The 21,375-nt window shown below is 57.1% G+C and overlaps 1 protein-coding gene across 2 annotated transcripts in view; it reads right to left on the bottom strand.

Annotated features, from left to right (window-relative positions):
• The window catches only part of MBOAT2 (membrane bound O-acyltransferase domain containing 2), a 54,021-nt gene that overhangs the window by 27,206 nt on the left and 5,440 nt on the right, over window positions 1-21,375 (bottom strand). For both annotated transcript variants that reach the window (XM_037528553.2, XM_037528552.2), the window contains exons 2-3: window positions 1,961-2,106; window positions 1,561-1,638 (exon numbers count right to left, since the gene is read on the bottom strand). In XM_037528553.2, coding sequence (XP_037384450.1) covers window positions 1,561-1,638; window positions 1,961-2,106 — 224 coding nt within the window. The remainder of the gene's footprint in view (window positions 1-1,560; window positions 1,639-1,960; window positions 2,107-21,375) is intronic.

Here is a 21,375-nt window from a genome sequence, read left to right as displayed (position 1 = left end):
TCTTCTAATCCTTCCTGAACATCTGTCTGCAGTGGCGCCCCAATGAGAAGAGGCAAAATCGAGAAGTGGGCCCGGAGCCTGCCCTGTGGCGTCCCCTTCCGTGCGGCCCTTCATGAGATTTAACGGTTCTCACTGAGCCAAAATCCATAGGCCATAAAACCAACCCAGCTTCAGGGATGTGATTCAGAGAGTTGTAGTGAAATCATACACTCACTTTTGCCATCAACACCGCAATCCAGTTCCAGAGTCTTCCCGTACCACGAGGTCTCCCCGTCTCCACCCCCGGCCAAGGCTCCCGGCGCCCAGACCACCCGACAGGTCTGTCCTCAAGCCCACGGGGTCCCGCAGCGCTCCCGCTGCCAGGCTGGGCTGAGACTCGCCGGGTGCCACCTGCGACCTTCACTGCTCAGCGACACGCCAGCCTCTGGACATGCCGCATGTCGCGGACCTACTGACCAGCCAAGGGACGCTGCGCCGGCCCCAGCTCAGCTCTTGTGAACAACACGGCTGCAGCGTCCACGAGGGCCCAGGCAGGGAGTCACACTAGGACAGGCCGCATTCTGCCAAGTGTGAGTGTGACTTTTTAAGGAACTGCACGATTCTGTCCCTAGTGGCTGCAGCACCTCGCTTTCCCACGAGCAGCGGGGAGAGCTCCAGGTCCTCCACATCCTCGCCAGCCCTGGCCATTGCACCCGTGTGGCGTGTCACTCCATCGCCCCAGCGACTGACTTGCCGAGTCCAAGCCAGCGACCACTGGAGTTTAAGCGAGCAGGGCGGGTTTTCAGTGAGAGGATCATGGTTTCCTATTAGCCAATTAAAAGGCTCACCTCTTTTTAAAAATCAGATACCAGATGCAGTATCACTCCGAAGCTGACATTTACAAAACAGGTTAAAAAACAGGGTCATAACAGCGCAAACATCGCTTCCCCTGAAACACCCGGGATACTCACGCCCTTGTAAAAGCCACCGACACCGAGGCCTCGTCTGGTCTGCTCCGCGGGGAAAGAGGCGGCCAGTGCTGGTGGCGGCCGCATAAACCCAAGGTGGCGCGGAAGGCGCCACTGTCCCGGGACCTGCACCTTTGGGTTCTGAGGCCCAGCCTGCCCCACCTCGCGTCCTGCCGCCCACAGGGCCTGCCAGGTGCCCTGCCCAGGAAGCCCGATGCCCTCACGCCCAGACGCACATCACTGGCCCCACCCGCTCCCCTGATACCCCACGGGCAGCTAAACACTGGGCCGGAGCACCCTGCCTGAAGTGCCTGGCCCTGAAACACACTGTGGCTGCCACAGTGTGGGTAACACCTCCTGGCATCATGTCAGGAGCCCCAGGTAGCTGCCGCGCACCCTCCCCAGTGCAGGGGACAGTCCTGCGGGGGATGGTCCAGACAGGGCCATGAGCAGCGTTGGGGCCAAGACCAGCACACACCCGCGATTTCACATTTGTACTTAGGACAGTTCTTGAAAAAAGTATCACAACTTAGAATGATCTTAATGCAATAAAACCTCATTTTGGTGCAAATGCACCATCGTGACGTACTCACGTGCGAACGGCAGCACTTACTTGTGCATGCTCTCCACGCCGACGAGCACCATGATGCAGTAGGAGACCCCGCTCTGCACCAGGAAGTGCAAGGCGTACCTGCAAGGGGTGGGTGCGTCAGCAGGGGCCGCTCGGAGACCACAGGCCCTGGCAGCTGCACAGAGGAGAACAGCTGGGCTCGGGGGAGGCAGCACTGCCACTGCCAGGAGGGCGCCCCGCCCCGGTCCCTGCCCCCGCCCAGGTAAGCCCAAACTGAGGCGATAAAAGGTAAAGCCCATCTTCCAGAGCTGGAGTGCACGCAGGTCCACGTGCCTCTGCAGGAAACTCCGGAGTAACAGAGCAAGCCCGCGTGATGTGTCTCTCCAAATGCAGACACAGAGCCCGAGAATGTCACTGAAAGAAGATGAAAATGGGGACTCACCATCCAAAGCAAAAAAGTGCAAGATAAAGGCCCAAGAGGGTGGCGACGACATGTCTTATAAAAGAGCTGGTTTTGCTGGAACGAAGGTAAGTCCGAAACCACACGGCTGCTAGCAAGGCGAAGAGCTGGCACACGACGAAGTTGACCTGCGGCGAGAGGGGAGAGCGTGTTAGCAACGCAGCCCTGACAGCCTCCTTCTGGTCACATTTAAATTCTCAGGACAAAAACACGAAGGTTATAGAAAATTAAAGACTTTCCAGTTTAAGAAACCAAAAGAAAAAGGCCAGGGGCTTCCCAGAGGTGACAGAGACAAGTTCGGGGGGATGGGCACACACCCCCCCCCCATCTGTGCTACAGGGTCAGGTAGACCAGCATGGGGAGGCAGAGGAGCTTCTGGAAAACTGCAGGACACAAAAGTGCCAAGTGCAAGTGCCTGTGGCTGACGGAAGCAGACGTGTGCCCACGACCCAGGCAACCCTGTCACTCTAGGGGAGCAGAGATCCCCGTTCTGCGAAGCCCTCGGGGTCAGGGCCTGGCCAGGATCCCAAGGACCTGGAGACCGCGACCTCTCCCTCCACAAGGGAGAGGACCAGACCCAAAGCCATGGCGACAGCAGGAACCAGACACCTTGGCTCTGGGGGTCTCGGGGACTGGTCTGGGGGATGACCAGGTCCCAAGGAGAAGCTGCCCTCAGAAAACACCCACTCCCCAACATGAACTTCACACGTCCTTCCACACAGACCACGGGCTCGCAGGCAGGGACAACGCCCACGCAGCCTCTGCCCCCACCACGGAGGCAGGGCAGGAGCAAGGCCACAGGCCCGAGAACAAGCCCATCTCCCTCTCGGGAAGGACGGCCTCCGGGAAGGTTACGGAACGTGTCTCGAAATCCGTTAGAAAGAATCCATGTGACATTAGCAACTTGCAAGAAACAACAAAATCCTGTCTTGGCCCCTGGATGGTGAACACCTCGCACCACGGGCTCCACGGCCCGGGGCCAGCGCTGGAGGCCAGGGCGGCTGCGTGCTGCCGCTCGCACCGCAAGGCCCAACAGTCGGGCGTTGTTGCATGTTGTCTGAGAGGCCACTGTTCTCCAAACAGACTTGACACAAGCAGAATCTCTCCAAAAGGCTCCGAGCACTTTTTTGAATAGCACTTTTTAATGAAACACAAAATAAATGCATCAGAAAAATGAATACTGTAATCGAAAAAGCTTCTTACAGTTAAAAGCTTTCCTTCAAATAGGTCTTATTTCAACCAAAAAAAAATTTTTTTAAAGACTTATTTATTTATTTATTTACACAAGCACTGGGTACAGTCAGAAGCGCGGGAGGGTGAGAGAATTCACCAGAGCCAGAGCGGGGAGCAGAACAGGCAGATGACAGAAGTACCCTGCTGAGGGGAGCAGCGGGTGGCAGGAGAGGTCTGAGCACCATGTGGGACCCTCGCCGGTGGCCGGAGATTGAACCGGCGCTGCAGAGGCTACGGGCAGCTTCGCAGTCCAGGGCTCAACCGCTGCGCCACCAGGGAGGCCCTCAACAAAAATTTAGGGAGCATCTGCTCCAGGCTCAGCATGGGCAACCAGAAACACGGAGGCCCCAGAGCGCTCCAGAGGCCAGGGTCACCTCACATTGCCACGGGCCTCCTAGGTGGGCCACGAGTTTGGTGCGAGCAGCTAAAGTGCAATGTCCAGAGCAGAAGCAGAAAACCACATCTGCAGAGGAGGAGACTAAGGTTCGGTGCTCAGGGGGCCTGAGTCACACGGCCCAGCAGACGCCCGCACACGGTCCACGTGTGGGCAGGACGGACGGCGCGGGAGAGGCGGGCCCGCCCTGAAGGACAGGAGGGACAGGCTCGGGAGAACGAGGCGATTCTAGTGCGAGGAGGGAGCAGCGCAACTCACTGCAAGAAAAAAATCTGTAGGACATCGGGAGTGGGGGAGCCCAGACCACCTGTTCCTTTACATAGGAATCTCACAAAGCAGCTTTCCCTGCACACCTGGACGCTGAGATGACCACCGGACAGCCTCGGAGTGAAGCCAGATGCAGGCAGGCCCTGGTGGGGGGGTGAGGAGGAGCCCCTGGAATGCGGGGCATGAGAAGGAAGTGGTGGGCAAGGTGGACCGTGAGGTTTTGTGGAGCAACAGAGTTCATCATGACGTGCGTTTGCCGAGCTGGGCCTGTGTGGCGGAAAGGGCTGTGGGAAGACAGGGCTGAGCCGCAGGGCCTTCCGGAGACTCGGCGCTATGAGTACCTGGGCTGAGAATGTCTTTCCAAAAGCAAAAGTTTTCTCTATCACATTGCGGGGTTCCCGGTTAAACCCAAATGCCGGCCAATGCGGGTTGTTTTATTTAAAACAACGTAAGCAGCTGCGCTGAAGTACAACGGACACACCACAAACTGTCCTTCAAGTGTGAAGTGTGTTTTGCTGTGCCCACAGGGCAGAACCATCAGCACGACAGAGACGCGAATGTCTCCACCCCAAAGTTTCCTAGTGCCGCCCATTCCTCACCCTCTCCTGCCCGGCACCTCCGGGCAATCACCAGGCGGCTTGCTGTCATTATAGGTGAGTTGGCATTTTCTAGAAATTGATGCCAATAGAATTGTGTAGCAGACGCTCTTCAGCTTTCTGGGTTTTCTCCCCCAGTGTGACTCCGCGTCCTCCCTCCCGCGGAGCAGGCGCCCGGGGCCTGGTACCCGGGAGCGCGCCGGCCATTGTGAGTTTAGACTTCTCAGCCCTCTTCTCCCCAGCAGCTCCTTGGATGTGCTGGTTCTGCTCGGAACACTTGAAAGACTAGCACACACACGCGCCTCGCTCCTTCCCCTGTCTCCCTCCCGGTAAAGCTGGGGTAGCTCTTTGTTCTTACGTGGCCCCCACGTGGCCCCTCCTGCTGGGGAGGCTGCGAGCGCATCACCTGGTCACCCGCCGGGGCCTCTGGCACGTGCCGAGGACGGGCGGCAGGTCGGCCCTTTGTGTCTGTGCCCGGTGTGGTACTTTGGGACGTGTGTGTAGCGAGTTTATTTTTAATCTGGATTAAATTTATTTAAGCCTTTCCTGGAGCTTCATAATTTAGCAGCTGTGGCTGTAATTAATCTAGCACCTTCTAATTTCATGGGCAAATGTACATAAATCCTTTGTCACTTAGTTCACGAGAATCTTCGTGGGTGGCTGGGGCTGAAACTAAGGGCGGTGAGCGAGGGGAGGCTCCGTCCCCTGGAAGGCAGCAGACAGCCGCTTTCATCCAGGCGGGGCTTTGATAATCACTTGCTTTCTGCTTCTGTTTTGGTGCATGTGGAAAGGTTGCTGCTTCTTGGTCTCTATGGCTGATCTGAAAATACACTTCAGGATCTGTCAGTTAATAACTCCCGGGAGTCTGCCTGTTTTTAATGACATCAAATTTAGTGAGGAGTAGGAGGTGATGGTGTCTGGGCTCTCGCCCTGCATTTCCCTGGGCGTTTTGCTGCAAGAGAGGAGAGGGCTGTGCCCGGGGGAAGGGGGGGGCACGGGGGGGGGGCTGTGCCCCAGAGGTGGACAGGGCTGTGCCCCGGGGGGAGGACAGGGCTATGCCCGGTGCTGCTCCCTGTGGAGCGGCTTCTTGCCAAGACCCAGTGAGTCCTGACTGGGGAGGAAGGTGGGGGGGCTGAGACGGGCGGTGGGGTCATCCCGGAAAGCAGGTCCCAGCCCCTGATCAGCGGGGTCTGCCTTAGTCTTCTCTGTCAACTTCGGGGGTTCAGAAGCGTCCAGGTCTGTTTTTCCTTCCGCCTACACAGTGTTTCCTGAACGTGGAGTCGAATGTCTCTTTCTGCTTATACATTTATTTTTTCATGTCCACTGAGGAAGTTTCTTTTTTTTAATGGCGGTAACACTGGCTTACGTTTTTGTTGGCTCTGGAGTTTCTAACTGTAGCCATGAATACTAACAGCTCAGAACCCCTTGCAAAGACGGAGCATAATGCTAGCTGTTATGTTCCTAACGGTCCACTCTCCTTGATTTTAAGCAAGCTCAAGGCATGATTTTCCCACTTTTTTTCACTAACTTAAAAGCACAGATGTAACCAGAGAGAGGCTCCACTTGGTGTGGGTAGGAACCCAGAGGCGAAGTCTGTTCCCGGCCTTGACAAGTTCACAGTCTCAAGGGAAAGTCAGCCTGTGGCCTGGTGAGAGACGGGCGCTCTCTAGAAGTGGTTTAAAAAGTGTCCTGGAGTCCAGGGTCTGCTTAACCTGGCGTCTGCCTGGGGGGCTGCACGGAGGTGACCACGTTTGCTGCCAGGGGCTGGAAGAACCAGGCTACTGGGGGTCCTGGTGGATGGGGACCCACCGGGAGTACAGCTGATTGTCCAGCCTGAATCTGTGCAGTGCTAGTCTGACTGCACTCTGCTGCTCCCTCCTCTTGGAGGCCCAGCCATGGTCTGACCATGCAGATCCTTGTTGCCTTCACAGCACTTGCGAGACCCAAAACCAGCTGCTCCTGGAGCTGAAGCCTCCCGGGGTCCTCTGGGTCTGCGCCACACTTTTCCACAATGTCTGCTGTAACTCAATGAACGTCGGATTTTCAGGAAGAAAGGGTGTTAGAGAGCACCCAGTCCAACATCCCGATTTAAAGAAGGAAACACAAACCCCCCTCCAGGGGGGCTCGCCCCCTCCTGCCTCTCCCCTGGGCTCACAAACCTCCTCCCTTGGGGGTCGGCTAAGTCTCTGGAACGCCCTGCGGCTCAGCCCCACCTTCCCCCAGCTCTTTCCTCCACACAGGCCCAGCTCAGCAAACGCACCATCATGAACTCAGTTGCTCCACAAAACCTCACAGTCCACCTTGCCCACCACTTAGTCTCACGCTCCACGCTCCTGAGCCCTGCATTCTGTCCCAATCACGACTGCCACCACCGTCTCCTGCTGGCTGACTGCCTGCAAGGTGAGTGTCACACGCCGCGGTCACACGTGACCAAGCCAGCGTCCAGCTGCCGGGCAGTCACGCTCGTGCCTCGTCAACGCTCAGCTCCTCCTCTGCCCGCAAAGCAGGCCCCGCACCAGCCACGTCCCCGCCACTGGCTCCCTTTAGCCACGCTGATGTCCCACACACCAAACTCATCTCCACCCCAAGGCCAAAGCCCCGCCCCCAGCACCTGGAATGCGCCAAGTGCAGCCACGTCCCTTCACACCTGAACTCACACGTCACCTGCGTCACCCTGCAAAGGCTGCACAGGCTCAGAAGTGCGGCTGGTGCCCTGCCCCCAACCCCCGCTTTACAGCACTTGACTAAGATTGCTTCTCCTTGGCTGGTAAAATGTATCTATTTACTGATTCACCTCATTCATTCCTTCAATTCTGCTTTGACTTCAGGAGCTCAGCCCCAGCAAAGAGGATAAGGCGTCCAGCAGGGCCAGGCCTCCCTGGGCGAAAGGCGCCCACATGAAGAGGATCAGTTTCGACTACCGATTGATTAAAAGTCAATTTAACTTTATAAGGCCTCCAGCCAAGCACAACCTCACGCTACCTGTGCGCCTCCTGCTGTCCGGTTTCAGCTCAATACCAAGTCCAAACACCCGCGTCTGATGTTGAAACCATCAGTCTCCCCAGACACAGCAGTGCACACCCGGGCAGCCCAGGCAACCGTGCAGGGAACAGCGTTAACATCTAGTGAGGAGAGGACACCGGCCCCTGGAGCACTTGCCACGGAGCACGCAGGCCACATGCTACGAACCCCTGCAAGCTCACTTGACATCTGTCAGACACGCGATGGAAGGGTCACCGCGGGCGCGCCCTGGCTGAGGCACGGGGACCTCCCCGCAGCGAGCACCCGGGTCCCCAGCGGGACACACACTTCGTGAGGGTGCTCCCTGTTCGGTCGCCGCATCCTGCAGCCCCGCCCGACGATGGCCAGAACTCGGGCAACGTGAGCTGTGTTTTCCGTCTTCAGACCGCCGCGTCACCCCACACTCACGTGCGGTGTCTTCTTCCTGGTGGCGGATACCACTGAGCGTTAAGACCAGCTAGAAAGTAATTCTTTGATGTGAACAACTTGACTTCCACACTCCACAGAGGCATGCGAGTCCATGACGAGAGTAACACAGACCCCGTGGTGGAGGACACTGGGCCGGGACACCCATGGGAGTGGTCCCACCACCCGGCTTCCACTGCGGCTGGGCAGGATGGCCACCTACACGCCCCAGATTATCAGGTATTTTATTTACATGGACTCCGAGGGAGCCGGGCCGCGGCCCCACACACCGATAAGGACACCGCCATTAAGCGATGAGTCGTCGCAGGGACGAGCTCATTCTGACGTGTGCAAGGGAGGAATCAATAATGAAGGTTAAAGGTCCACTTAATAAAGGTCATTACCAGAACACCTACCCCCACGTTTCTCACAAAGAGAAGAGCCAGCTTGCTGGGCCCCCAGGTGGCGGGTGTGCAGGGACGGGCGTGCCTCCTCTGCAGTCAGTCACCTGTGAGGCCGGCGGTGGGTGAAGATCTAATGAGCCGGAAATGCAAACCCTGCTCAGGCCCCGCCAGGGTGCGGGCAGGTATGATGTAGGGTGAGGTAAAAGCATCAGGCTTTTCTGCCCTCCCGCCATCAGGATAGATGATGGATCCTTGCGGTCCTGAACGCATGCCTGATGGCGGGAACCTGGAGCAGGGGTGGGCCTAGGTAGATGGGATTCACCTGGGCTGAGACTGAGCTTTCAAGGGCCATGTCACGGGGACGCCAGCAGAAGCCGAGAAGAAGAGAAGCAGAAACAGAAGCAGGGTGAACCATGAGAACAGAAAAGCCGAGAGAAGCAGAACCACGAGAGCAGCAGAGACCACCAGAAAGAGTGAAGACTTGCCGGGGTCTCCCGGCCCCCCAGCACCCCTGCCTGCCATGTACCCGGTAAATCCCAATAAGCCTGAAAAGCCACCGAGGGCTCCAGGACTCCCTCCTTTACCCCGTGTGCTGGATCAGAAAACCTGCCCTGTGGCCTTCGGCCTGAGACGCTTACAGTGAGAAAGACGACCAGACGCCGCACACAAGTCTCATCCTCGACCCGACACAGCCCGCCTACCTGGCCGGGGCAAGCCCAGGCCCCCCAGCACAAGCTCGAGGACAGGCGTCTACACACCAAACCACACTTGATCAAATATCTGTCCTCCCACCCGCCCGACAGCGACACTCCAGGGGCAGAGAACAGCAAGTGCTGGAAAGACAGACAGACCCGGCACGGCCGCACCCCATGCTGGGTCGGAAAAGCGCAGCCGCCGCGGGGACGTTTCTCCAAGTGTTCGGTGAAGAGCGACGCCTCGCCTGGCAAGCCCAGCCCAGCCAGCCCCCGGGGACTGAACACTCGAATCCACACCGAACCTCTGCACGAATGTCCGCAGCGGCAGCTCACCCAGCCAAAGGGTGGGAGCCGCCCTGTGCGTCGGCGTGAGTGGGGCATGGAGGGAGCCGCACGGGGCATGGCCGAGCCACAGCACGAGCGAGCGGGAGACGCCGCCGCGGGAGGCCTCGGCTGTGAATCCCACTGACGTGCAAGGCGCACAACAGGCCAAGCCACAGAGACAGGGCAGACTCGGGCAGCCCAGGCTGAGGGAGGCGGGGGACGGACCGCCCCTGCTGGCGGGTGCGCGGTGTATCTGGGGATGGAAACGCCCCGGTTGGAACGTGACGGCGGGACAGCTCCGTGACCACAAGCTCCCGGGGCACGGAGTCTATCGTGATAAAGCTGGTGAGCAGTAATGATCGCATTCACCCATCAACTTATACCTTTTATCAACATGAGGTAGTACCTGTCATCCCGTCAGCGCCCCCATTCCACGGAGTTCACAAAGTACTGCCCCAGCCCCAGGTCCAAGAGCCCCCCCAGAGACACACTGTCCTTACCCGGGACCACAGGGAAGCCGGCGCCAAGGGAGCTGCTGCGGGTGCATCCTGCGCTGCAGCAGGGGGGACCGAGCCTGCGCTCAGAGAAGGCAGGGGCCGGTGATGGCCCAGGGCGGGAAGGAGGGGCAGTCGGGGGAGACAGTCCTTGCATCTGGAGGGGTTTCTGTAACTGGCTTTCAAAGGCTCGTGTCATTTCATTGCGTAAGAACTTCCCAGGCCCTGTCCCTGGGCTTTTTTCATTTAATAAAAGGTCAAACTAAATGTCTGGGAGTGTGGACACAGCCTCGGGTGCACCATGACAGTGGCTGAGCTGAGGAGCTGGGCACCAGGCGCCTGTGGGGCCATGGGGGGCCAGGCGGGCTGCTCCAGATCTGGTGGCCTGGTCTGTAAAACGGGGCGCTGGGCAGGAGTCCGCAGCGGCAGGCTGCGGTGGCAGGAGAGGCAGCAGCCCTGAAGGCGCGTGTGGCTGGACACCGCTCTCACACTCACCGTGATTCCAGCACGTTTCTAGCCTAGCTGTTTTTGAGTTTTGTCATTCGTGTGCTTTAAGCAAAGACTAGTAGGTTAGGCCTGGAGAAAGCTGCACCAAGCTTCACAAGAAACTGCTCCTTACCCACCTGGAAGGCACAACATAAGAGACCCAGTGAGTCCAGCACGCCTGTCGGTCAGGACCAAGGACATTACCCCAAGAAAGTCAATTAAAGGTGCTGGCCAAACCTGCCATGCACGCTCCAGCCAATACTGCTTCTGGGTCTTCAGCTTCCCGTCTCCTTTGAAAGCCCCGCCTGCTTATGACGAGTCAGCTCCACAGGCCCGGACCTGCAGGCACTGTGCATGCCCCTCCAGCCCCTGACCTGGAGGCACTGTGCACGGCCCCCCGCCCCAGCCCTGCAGGCACTGTGCACGACCCCCCAGCCCCCGACCTGCAGGCACTTTGCCCAACCCCCCCAGCCCCGACACAGCCTTCCCTCCATCTGCTGCCCGCCCCAGTATCACCAATGCAGCTCAGACAGAAGTGCTCCCCAGAGCCTGCCGTCACCCAGCTCTGCACCCACTGATTCAATGCAGATGCTTGCAACGTGCCAGGGCTGTAACACTGGCTGGAGACTCCGGCACCTCTGCGTCCTCCCAGCCCCTTTCCTGACACCAGAGCGCTCCCCGCAGCCACCCCCACGAGACGCTGAGACACTGAGATGCTACTGAGCCACGCGGCTAAAGGTGGTTGAGATGGCAAATCTGATGTTGCATGTTACATGTCGTAAATCATCACAATTTAAAATTTTTTAAATTATTTTTTAAAAGTACTCAATTTCATCAAAAGACAACATAAAAACGGAAACCATGTTACAAACTAGGAAAAGTATTTTATACATATATGCAATGGGTAAAGAATTTAAACACAAACCATAGAGAGGACCTCTAAAAATCAATGAGAAAAAGACAATTTTCTTAACAACGAGAAACAGGAAGAAGCAACTCACACTCAGTTACAAAAGGCCGAGAGCCACAGAGAGACACAGCAGGCTCGGCGTTCAGGAACAAGAAAAGAGAAACCCCCAAACGCCTTTTCATACCCAGAGCCTGGCTAACATGTGCCACTGGACAACTGTGGGCGCTGCGAGGCTGTGACCCCCACTCGGGCCTGCGGGGGAGGGCAGACCACCCCGGGAGGCCACGAGTTCCGGCCATGGAAGCGTCAACCCTCGAGAGACACTGGGCTCTGGCGCGGACGGGGCCCTCAAGGCGGCTCTGGTCAGCGGTGGGCAGGAAGCGGGAAGGGGGCCCGATGGACAGGATGAGCCATGCGGGCCCAGCGCTCCTGTGGCCGCAGCCGGTCGGCACAGACATGCCCGCAGCGCGCTGTGGCCGATACCAGGCTCGAAGGGAAACACACCTTGAGCTGCATCTGTCAAGGTCAAAAGTCAAAGCTGAGCAAAATTAAACATAATGTTGGTTAAAAATACATAATTTGTGGTTAACTGAAGAAAAGCAAGGAAATGATAAAGCCCAGATTCCAAAGTCTTGGCGGTCTTGGCCAAGTTTTCCGGACTTGCAAAGTTGGGGGGGGGCACCCCATTCTCTACAAGCACATAGGGTTGTGTCTCCTGCAAATCTGGTTTTTTAAGTAAACTACCCCAAAAAGGGAAGATGAATTAGTACAAAAAGCTCTAAAAATAAGTCAAGAACTTTAGCAGAAGGGAAGAAAAAGAAAGAACTACAGATTCCCTCAATATCATTAGCTTAAACTCTATTTTCTAGAGAACAATGGACTAATTTCTAGACAGCCGCTTAAACTTGAAGTCATCGATAGTACTGGCCAAATGTCAGGAAATCTTAGGTGTGGCTGCCAAGTATGTCGAAGGCTTCCTGCTGCGGAGCCAACCCTGCAGGCCTCAGCCAGGCGCTGCACGGCGGGGGTAGCTCACAGGACCATGGGTCGGGCAGGAAGGGCCGGGCGGGGGAGAGACCTGGGAGAAGATGAAAGGGCAGCTCCATCACTGCAGCCCACTGGCCACCCCTCCCACCCAGCTTCCCTCCCAGAAAGAACAGCGCCAGGGCGCACGCTGTCTGCGCGGTTCCGATACACGGACAGCTCTGCGGGGAAGCAAGGCCTCCGGCGGCTCCAGGCATCCAAGCAGAGCCCGAATGTCCAGCTGCCGACCGGCCTTGCTGGCCCGAGAGGAGACACAGGCCTGGCGCAGACCCAACGCTCCCTGTGTCCTGCTCCAACTTCCATCCCCAGTAATCCCAGAAAGGGCACATCTGTCTGGCTCTCAGCTTCCTTATCATGTGAACCAGTCCCACAGACTGCTACTGTGCGCTGCTGAAAGCGGTGGGCGCCCTCCCAGCCAGGCCTGCCCTGAGCGCCGGGCTCACAAGTGCAAGGGCTCCTGACTCAGCATTTCCGCTTCAAAGTCCAAGGGCATCACACTCCTCCAGCACAGGGAACCTCCACGCTCGCCCCTTCCCACACTCCCAAAGCCGCAGCCCTTCCGTCCCATCCCACCCACCGCCAGCCAGGCCAGCCCCCAGCAGTGGCCCCCAGCCAGTCCCATTATCCCATGCCTGTACCCACAGTGGACAGCTCAGGATGGTGCCTTCCAGGGGACGACTTGGGGTCTGGGGGAGTCAGGGGTTTTGCAGGGAGAACCTGGCAGGCAGCCTCAGAGAGCTGATGAGGGTGTCTGAACCAGAGGCCTCCTCCTAAGACCCGCTCCCTGGACCAAGTGCAAGGAAAGCACAGATCAACCCTGGGGCCCTGCAGGTGCTGGCTCCACCAGCTGGGGGGCCTCCAGAGTCAGGAGTCTCCATCAGAGGCTGGCATCCGCCCCCTGCTATTTCCAGTGGTCAGCGAGCACACAGACAGCCCAGGCCAGCCTTGTTTCTGAGCAGCAGAAGAATACAAAGACCACCCACCGTTCATCTTTATTGCTCATGTGTGCATGCTAACTTTCAGCTATTCACAAACATTCTACATTTAACTTGGAGTAAAATGACCTAGATGATTTACATATTAATATTTATCAGTTAGGACATACAGCGTGCCTGTTCGTGCAAGGGTAGAATGATGTCATGGCTGGAGAACAGGAGAACAGATGCATGAAAATGCGCATGGAGACATTTATTTAACATTCACTTGGCAATTTTAAGAACATTAATCCTTTGCGTCAAATGTCTACAAATTTTAAGTAAATAACGGATTATATTATTCTATAATTCTATCACTCATAATAGAACATAAAAACAAAATAACCTTGAAGAACACTATTCAATTTTCAGTTTTTTAGTTCCACATAAGTAGTGAGATATGACCCTTCTTTAATGAAAAAGCTTTGGGAATTCTATACATCTTGTGCAAATGATTTAAAAGCAGAACAATCAGCTTCTCAACTACAAAGAGAAAAATCTTAAACTGACACACGATGATATCCACATTGAATCACACAAACATAATAAAAATACACAAGAATATGAAGAGAAAAAGGAAGAACTGGGCTATGCCAACATACTGTGTTCTCACTTTGAACCTAAAGTCAATGCTCTTCCTCACAGGATATTTTAAGAGAATTCCCATCTGCTTTGCACCTATGAAAGGAAACAAATATCTGCAGAAATGAGTCAAGGACACTGTCCGGCATTTCAGGAGTTCCAGAAGACACAGTATTTCTTGAGATTGTCCCGGGCAGTGCCCGCTGACTCCAGGCTGACCACAACACCCGCCACAGACATCTGTCCAAAAGCCTGACGGGCAGCCTGATTAAACAGCCCACGCGGACGGCGCGTGTCCAGCACTGACCCTGTCCTCCGGTTGTGCTTCTTCTCACACCTGCTCCCTCCCCGGGCAGCAGAGCAGCCTCCGCTGGGTCACGAGCCTGGGCACTCGGGATACGACTGGTGGCTCCTACCACTGCCCCAATTGTACAACTTGGAAAGCGTGCTTATTGCAGAGTCAGCAGTTTTACTTTTAATACATATCAGAAATAATACAGACATAAAGCAATACATCTTTAAACCAAGTATGTCAACACTACAGCACCGTGGAGGGTGGCCCTGGGGACCTGACCCTGCAGAGCAGCAGGGCAGGCGAGGCTCCCAGGGGCACCGGGTGTTCACTCACCGGCCCACGATCTGGAGGGGTAAGGATCACCAGAGGTGCAGGGGTGTGAATACGTAATTTACTAAAGCATCCAAGCATGTGAAAAAGAACGGAATGTCCCCCTGAGCCGAAAGGCTTACTTAGTCCACCTCCGCCCACTCCAGAAGGGCCCCCGAGATGGCGGACCCCCACGAGGACCGTCACCCAGAGAAGAGCTGCCCCAAGCTCTCCGTTCAGTAGTAGCCAACAACTGGGCCTCCCCGGTGGCGCAGCGGTTGAGCGCTGGGTTGCGAAGCTGCCCGCGGCCTCTGCGGCGCCGGTTCGATCCCCGGCTGCTCCCCGGCCACCGGAGGAGGGTCCCACATGGCGCGCAGACCCCTCCTGCCGCCTGCTGCTCCCCTCAGCAGTGTCCTTCGGTCCTTCTGCCTGCTCTGCTCCCCGCTCTGGCTCTGGTGAATTCTCTCACCCTCCCGGCTTCTGACTGTACCCAGTGCATGTATAAAACAAAACAAACAAACAAACAAATAAATAAATAAAAAACATGCCTCTATTAAAAAAAAAATAATAAAAAAAAAAATAAAATAAAATAAAAAAAAGTAGTAGCCAACAACTGCCCACCCAGATGTCCCAGACAAGGTTTACTCCACCAGAGTGGCTGGCAGCGGAGGCAGAGCCCAGGGAGGGCCACTGTGCAGGCCGCGCCAGGCAGAGGACACAGTGAGCCATTCCCTGAACCCACAGCTCCCGACACTGAGAGGCCAGCCTGCTCCTGCGGCCTCTGCTGAGCCCACGCCCGGATCTGAACTGCTAGAACCTTCTTTTGATTTATATCAGCTACTCACCAGCCTGCCCACCCCTCTCAAATCCCTGTGACCAAAGTCTCGTCCAAGCCAGCCCACCCACCGACACTTACCGAAGGAGGGAGCCTGCCACGCTCTCCTCCGCACACTCTCCCCAGCCGCAAGAGGCACTTCCACACACGAGGCCAGGGAATGTATCTTTCAAGATCTGCGGTCCATGACAGCTGGCCCTGTTCTCTCCTAGATGACCCCAGGGTGCGGGCAGCCCGCTCTGCTCTGCCCGCTCCACTCTGCCCACTACAGACCCAGAGCCGGCGCTGGGCCTCCGTGCCAACCTGCCCGCCCGCCTCCTGCTGCACCTCCGGCCACAAGCCAAGCTCCAGCAAAGAGGACGCGAGAGGAGGTGACACACCACGCCCTTTTGGTCAGCAACCATGGCCGCTGGCCCCCGGGAGTCTCCGTGGTCTGGCAGTCTGGTGGCCGGAACAGCAGCGCAATATCACCCGTGAGCCTTGCCAATTGCCAGGCCCACGCAGCTGGAGGGTTCAGAAACTAACACCAAAAAGCCAGCAGCTTCAAGAGGAAGGGCCATGCCCTGAGCACGGCGGCCTGAGGCCAAGGCCCCAGGGAGCAGAACCAGGGGTGGAAGGAACCGGGTCTCTGTGTGCTGCAGAGGGGGACCATCCAGCAGCCAGGCCATCTGCATCACGACAGTCATATGAGAAAAGCAAACCTTGATGATCTTCCCGTCACTAAGTCCCTGGGCCGCTCCGAGGCAGCCCCTACTGGAGCTGAGCCCCTCCTGACACTCACTGGCTGCGACACTGGGCCCGGCTCTCCCCACGACACTGGAATCCGAGTGCGGCGGCACTGGCTCCCCGCATCCTGGGCCGAGGCACCTACTTAGCCCTCCTAGCGTCCCCACCCAACTCCTAATGTCTGAGTGATACTGAAAGCCCGTCAACGGCCACGCACAGCGACGCCCAGAGCGCCCTTGGTCACTGGGGCTGGACAAGCAGAACGCAGCCCGCGCGGGAGGCCTGTCCTCTCCGCCCAGCACCAGCCGGTCTCCCAACTCCAGGCCAGCCAGGGTCTCAAGCTGACCGCACCCCCCCCACCCCCCGCCCCTCTGCACCTGAGCTAGCCCCACGGCACAGCGCACCGACCAACAGCCCCACCCAGCCCTGGCCGTGGGCCAGGCCCCTTTCTTCTGCCCTCTGCAGGACAGGCAGGGAGGAGCAGGCTCTCACCGCCACCCTCTCCAGGTTCCCGCCTTCAATGAAATCAGTGCCAAAAGGGACCCAACCCCAGACCCGCCCTCCGGCTCCACTCCAGGCCACTGTCTTTGCTGGAAAAAATCCCAAACAGAATTAAGAAAAAAAAAATTTACAAAAACCTACTCAAATGTCACCTGTCGAGGACCAAGTCCTAACCCAGCTCCTCTACAGATGACTTCACAGACCCACGCGGTGAGACTGACTGTGACAGAGCCTTCCCGGGGCAGCGTATTTCCCACGGATTTGATTTTCTACGCCTCAAAAACAAACTAGCTCTTTAAAAAATTCATCCCTCCCATTCACACTGAAAATTGTAATGAACTTAGAGAACAACCAAAATTCTACTCTTCTGTTCTGATTAGTTTATCATTCAAATCTCAATGTTGTGAGGTCAAATGACCAAGATTTTTCTTTGCTAGGAGGCTTTAAAGGTATTTTCCAAGAACAGAAGAGACACTCTCCTGCGCTAGGAAACGGACAGGGATGCCATTATAGGACCAGGAGTATAACCTTGGAATAGGGCCCCTCTGCTATCTCCAAGGGCACGGACTCCAGCCATCGCCCCTCGGCGTGACTTGGGCCCCAGAGGGCCGGTGGCGGCTGCCCCTGGCGTGCGGCCCGCGGGAGCAGCTGTGCCAGCAGGGCGGAGGCCGGCCGGGGAGGGGCACGCGGACACGCCCAGGGGCACACGGCAGGCTGCACTTGACTCCAAAGTCTGAGCATTATCACACAAGTCAACATACACTTGAAAAAAAAAAAAAAGAATAATTGATAGGGGCTCATGAGGCCATCAAGGCCCTGCAGACGCTGCTTTACCCTCCACTCGCTAGAAGCGGGTCTTTGTCACATGCCATACAATAGCCTGACAGCAGCGGCCAATTAATAACTGCACTAGTGGATGTGCACAATGAATAAAATGATAGTAGTGTGGCATTCCAAACTCCCCACTCTAACGCAGTGTTATCTTTCAAGATTATTTCCAAGATGAAAAAAATGAGTGAGATAAATTTTAATTTAAAACTGTCAGCCGTTGAAGGATGAAATTACTAACTGAAGAAATGTAAGAACTGCACTGCCACCAGCGCAGGCTGCGGTCCAGCCCTGGACGGTGCTGACCATCCTGCTCGAATCAGAGCCTGGCTTGTCAACAGCCCTCGAGTCTCAGAGCAGAAAGGGGAACTTGAGTCTGGAGCGGAGCCGCTGCCCACTGCCTGTGGCCCATCAGTTAAGTCTGGCTGGGTGTGCTGTTCAGGTTTACAGAGAAAAGAGAATTTTAGCCATAAATGTAGAAGACCTTATTTGCATCAATAATTCAGATTTCCCTGCACTGCCAGCGGGGTAGGGGGCAGGAGAGGCCCACGGCAGGTGCAGGACTACGGGGTGCTGGCGGAGGGTGCTGTGCTCACAGGCCTGTGCGCAAGTGTGCACCTGTATCCCAAAGTCACCATGCAGCATTGTAACCCACTTCCTCAACAAAAATGATATAGCTGAAATAGTAATAAAAAAGTCCATTCAAATTAAGAAACACACAAATTCAGATTTGTGACTTCCCTTAAAAAATAAGCTCCAGAAACCATCAGTAGAGTGAGCAGGGTTGCCCCGTGGCCACGCTGTCCCCACCTCAGATGTCCCCACGCGGCATCTGCAGGGACACCCGCTCTTGGCCCCTGCCTGGTCCGCAGGGCAGGGGAACAGGGGTTGACACAGGCGTTCCCCGCTTCCCCAGCCACGGCCTGGTCAGATGAGCCACGCTGTGTCATCAACAGCAGCTCTCAGGGCTGTTCACAAAGCCAAATGCTGGGCTCCGGCGCCTCTCCTTCCAGGCAATTAATTTCTGGAACTCAACTGCAAGTCTTCACATTTATCTATGAAACTTGATACTGTAAATTGAGATCCATTAATCCAGTTACTTATTGAGCACCCGGGAGACAAGTGGTTTTGCAACCAGTAGCTTTGCAAAAGGCAGAGCCTCTCACTCCCCTCCGCGTCAGCAAGGTGAGTGTCACGGGGTGTCTCTCATGTCTTGTAATTCCAGCTATAATTTAGTTTCAAAAAGAAAATGAAAGGTTGAGACCTCTGGGCCTATGTGTGTAATCAGGGAGCTGTTTATTTTAATGTACGCGGCCCCGAGCATCTTAAGTTCATCTACAATTACTCGCGCCACGACTCTGACCTTCCACAACCTCCTTTAGCACAGACAACCTGCCAAACTGAAAGCCATTTCTGTGGGATTCAAACAGAAAGGAGGTTCCGTCTGTCCTCCGCCCAGGCAGGAGCCGCGAGCCCTCCCAGTGGGCGTCTCGGGGAGCAAGGCCCATGGCCGCGGTGGCCAGGTGTTCTGGCTCTGCTTGTCCACAGCTCACAGGGCACCGCTGCCCTGAGCTGTCGGGGCTGTGCTGAGGCACTCACCGCTGCTTCCCAAAGCCAGGCCTCCCGGGCTTGGCTGGTCGGGACCTGCAAGACAAGACATGTCCCAAGAGGCTCTCTGGAGGTCTCCCCGGAAAGGACAGCAATGCCCTGTGCCGTGTGGACTAAGGTGCAGTGCAGTCCACAGGCTCTTGGCGTGGCGTCTCCTGACGACACTGATCACGCCTCTTCCCAGTCGCTCTCAGTTCAGCTCCGCCCCGACGTGCGGCCATCCAGCTGCGCGCAGGCACCTCCAAGGAGACTGCGTCCCCTCTGGAGTCCTCAGTCCCATCCCCGCCAACCCTGCAACGCTGTGCACTTCTTTTAAGTAACCCTCTTGAAGAAATAAAGGTCAGAAAGGTGTCCGAAGGAGCCAGGCGGCCCTTCACTGCCCTCACCAGCAGAGACGCCCACTCCCAAGGCCTCCCCCAGCAGAACAGCGGGAGACGGTGCAGGGCGCACGCCGGGAAGCAGGGTCCAGGGGGGTCACCACGAATCTCCCACTATCTGCCTTCCTGTCCGGGAGGTGCGGGACAGTGAGAGAGAGTGGAAAAGCCGAGTGTTGCGGGAGCAGGACCCTCGGAGCCAGGACCCAGCAGCTCCATCTGCGGGCCCCCTGGCCAGGAGCCTCCCCGCGACCAACCCCCAAGCAGCTGTGCTCCCGAAAGCCTGGAAACCACCCCACTGGACACAGCCACGATCCTCTTCACAGCTGCACATCTAGCACACTGACACGCAGTCACCTGTGACATGGGGCCAGGTGGCGGGCCAGCAGGCAGCGAGGACCCTGAGGGACCGGCGGAAGCTCACACAACATGGGTCCTCCACCATGCCTGGAAAAGCACCTCGGCCCTCGCCCATGTCCCACAAGGACCGCACATTCACCACGTGCCGCCCCGACCCGCACCACCCCCCTCAGCTAACTAACCTGCACCACCTCCGCGAGCCAACCGACACCAGCTGTCAGACTAACTTGCACCACCTCTGCGGTGCTGACCAGACTGTGCAAGGCGGGGCCCGCCACCTGCTCGTCCAGCCGAGCAGGAAACAAGCTCGCTGAAGGCCAGCCAGCGTCAAGGCCACAGAGCTAGTGACAAGCGGAGGCTGCGCCAGTTCCCGCCCCTCATCACAGTCCCGCTTACCCCAACACACTCCACGCCGCGGATGGGCCTAGCAGGTCACAAACGTGAGGGGAGGCCCCCGTTCCTCAGGGACGTGGAGCCCGCAGGAAACTGAGTGCACAGGAGCTGGCGGTGGCGAGGGCCGGGAGGAAGCCCCAGGGCCTCCTCGACGAGGGCTGCCAAACCACCTGGACCAGGACCGAGGCGCTGTGCCCCGCCTCTGAGCTGGAAGGGCGCCAACAAGCAGCCATCGAAAGGGGGCAAATGTCCCCACTAACTCCTTTCTAAGAAAGATGCACCCGGGGGTCCAGCGAGGCGACGGCAGAGTGAAGACACCCCCTCGGCCCTCCACATGTCTACACCCAAATCACAACCGAACAACAGCCCGAGGATGGACGGACGAGCGCCCGGGCACCGGGGCGGCGGGGAGGGCAGGGAAGTTGCGGTTACGCTGTGTTTAGAGCAACTCACGGCAGCGCCACCAGAGAGGGGTTGCCACCTTCCTGCTGGGGCACTGGTCCAAGTCAGGGACTTCAAAAACTGGGGTCTGTACTGGCGGAGGAGGTACAGGAGCAGGAGCCAAACCTGCCACACCGTGGGGGTCGCCTGTCTCCCCGGCAAGAGGTACCTGTGTGCCTGAGGCCGGGCGAGGCCAAGACTGGCTCCCCACCAGGACCGCCAGGGCACGTGGCGGGTCACTCTCCAGATCCAGGTCACAGGCCCAGGGTGCAGCCGCACTGCATCCTGCCAAGGAGGAGACACGTTAACTGTTTTAAGTGTTTCAGGCAAACACTTAAAAGCTACACCCCATTTTCATTTCCACATCTGATGAAACAAAGAACCCTTTCAAAATGCAGGCATGGAAGAGAGATGACGGGGCGAGCACGCGGGGCTGCCCACAGCTGGCGTGTCCCTCAGGCAGCAGAATGAGGGGCCCCTGCGGCCTGGTCCCCCGCGGGGCTCTGCTCCCATCCCCTCTGCCCCTCCAGTCCCAGCGGCGCAGGCGCCAGGGGCAGTATCATCCCTCATTGATGCCCACAAACCTGCCCCGATCTTAGTAAATCACCTAAAGCCTCCCTGGTTACCTACTTCACTCCATCTCCCACCAGAACCCTGCCTGATACCCGTAACAGTAAGCGAAATACAAATGCCAGAACAGAGCCAAATCCCAAACGCTTCTGTGGTACAAATAAGAAAACAGCCACATCAGATGGGAGTTGAAAAAAGATGAACACGCAAGAGGCGGGCCTGGGAAGGCCAGGATGGACGAGCGCAGAAGGAAGGGCACCTGGCTAAGGCCTGCCCCACGCCCCACCCCTCATCCTGTCTCTTCAGACAGCAGCTCCCCCCACACCCC

The sequence above is a fragment of the Talpa occidentalis genome, unplaced genomic scaffold (genome assembly GCF_014898055.3).
Source record: "Talpa occidentalis isolate TD23 unplaced genomic scaffold, MPIMG_talOcc4v2.1 talOcc4.5, whole genome shotgun sequence".
Taxonomy (NCBI): domain Eukaryota; kingdom Metazoa; phylum Chordata; class Mammalia; order Eulipotyphla; family Talpidae; genus Talpa; species Talpa occidentalis.
This window is presented reverse-complemented; position numbering and strand designations above follow the sequence as displayed.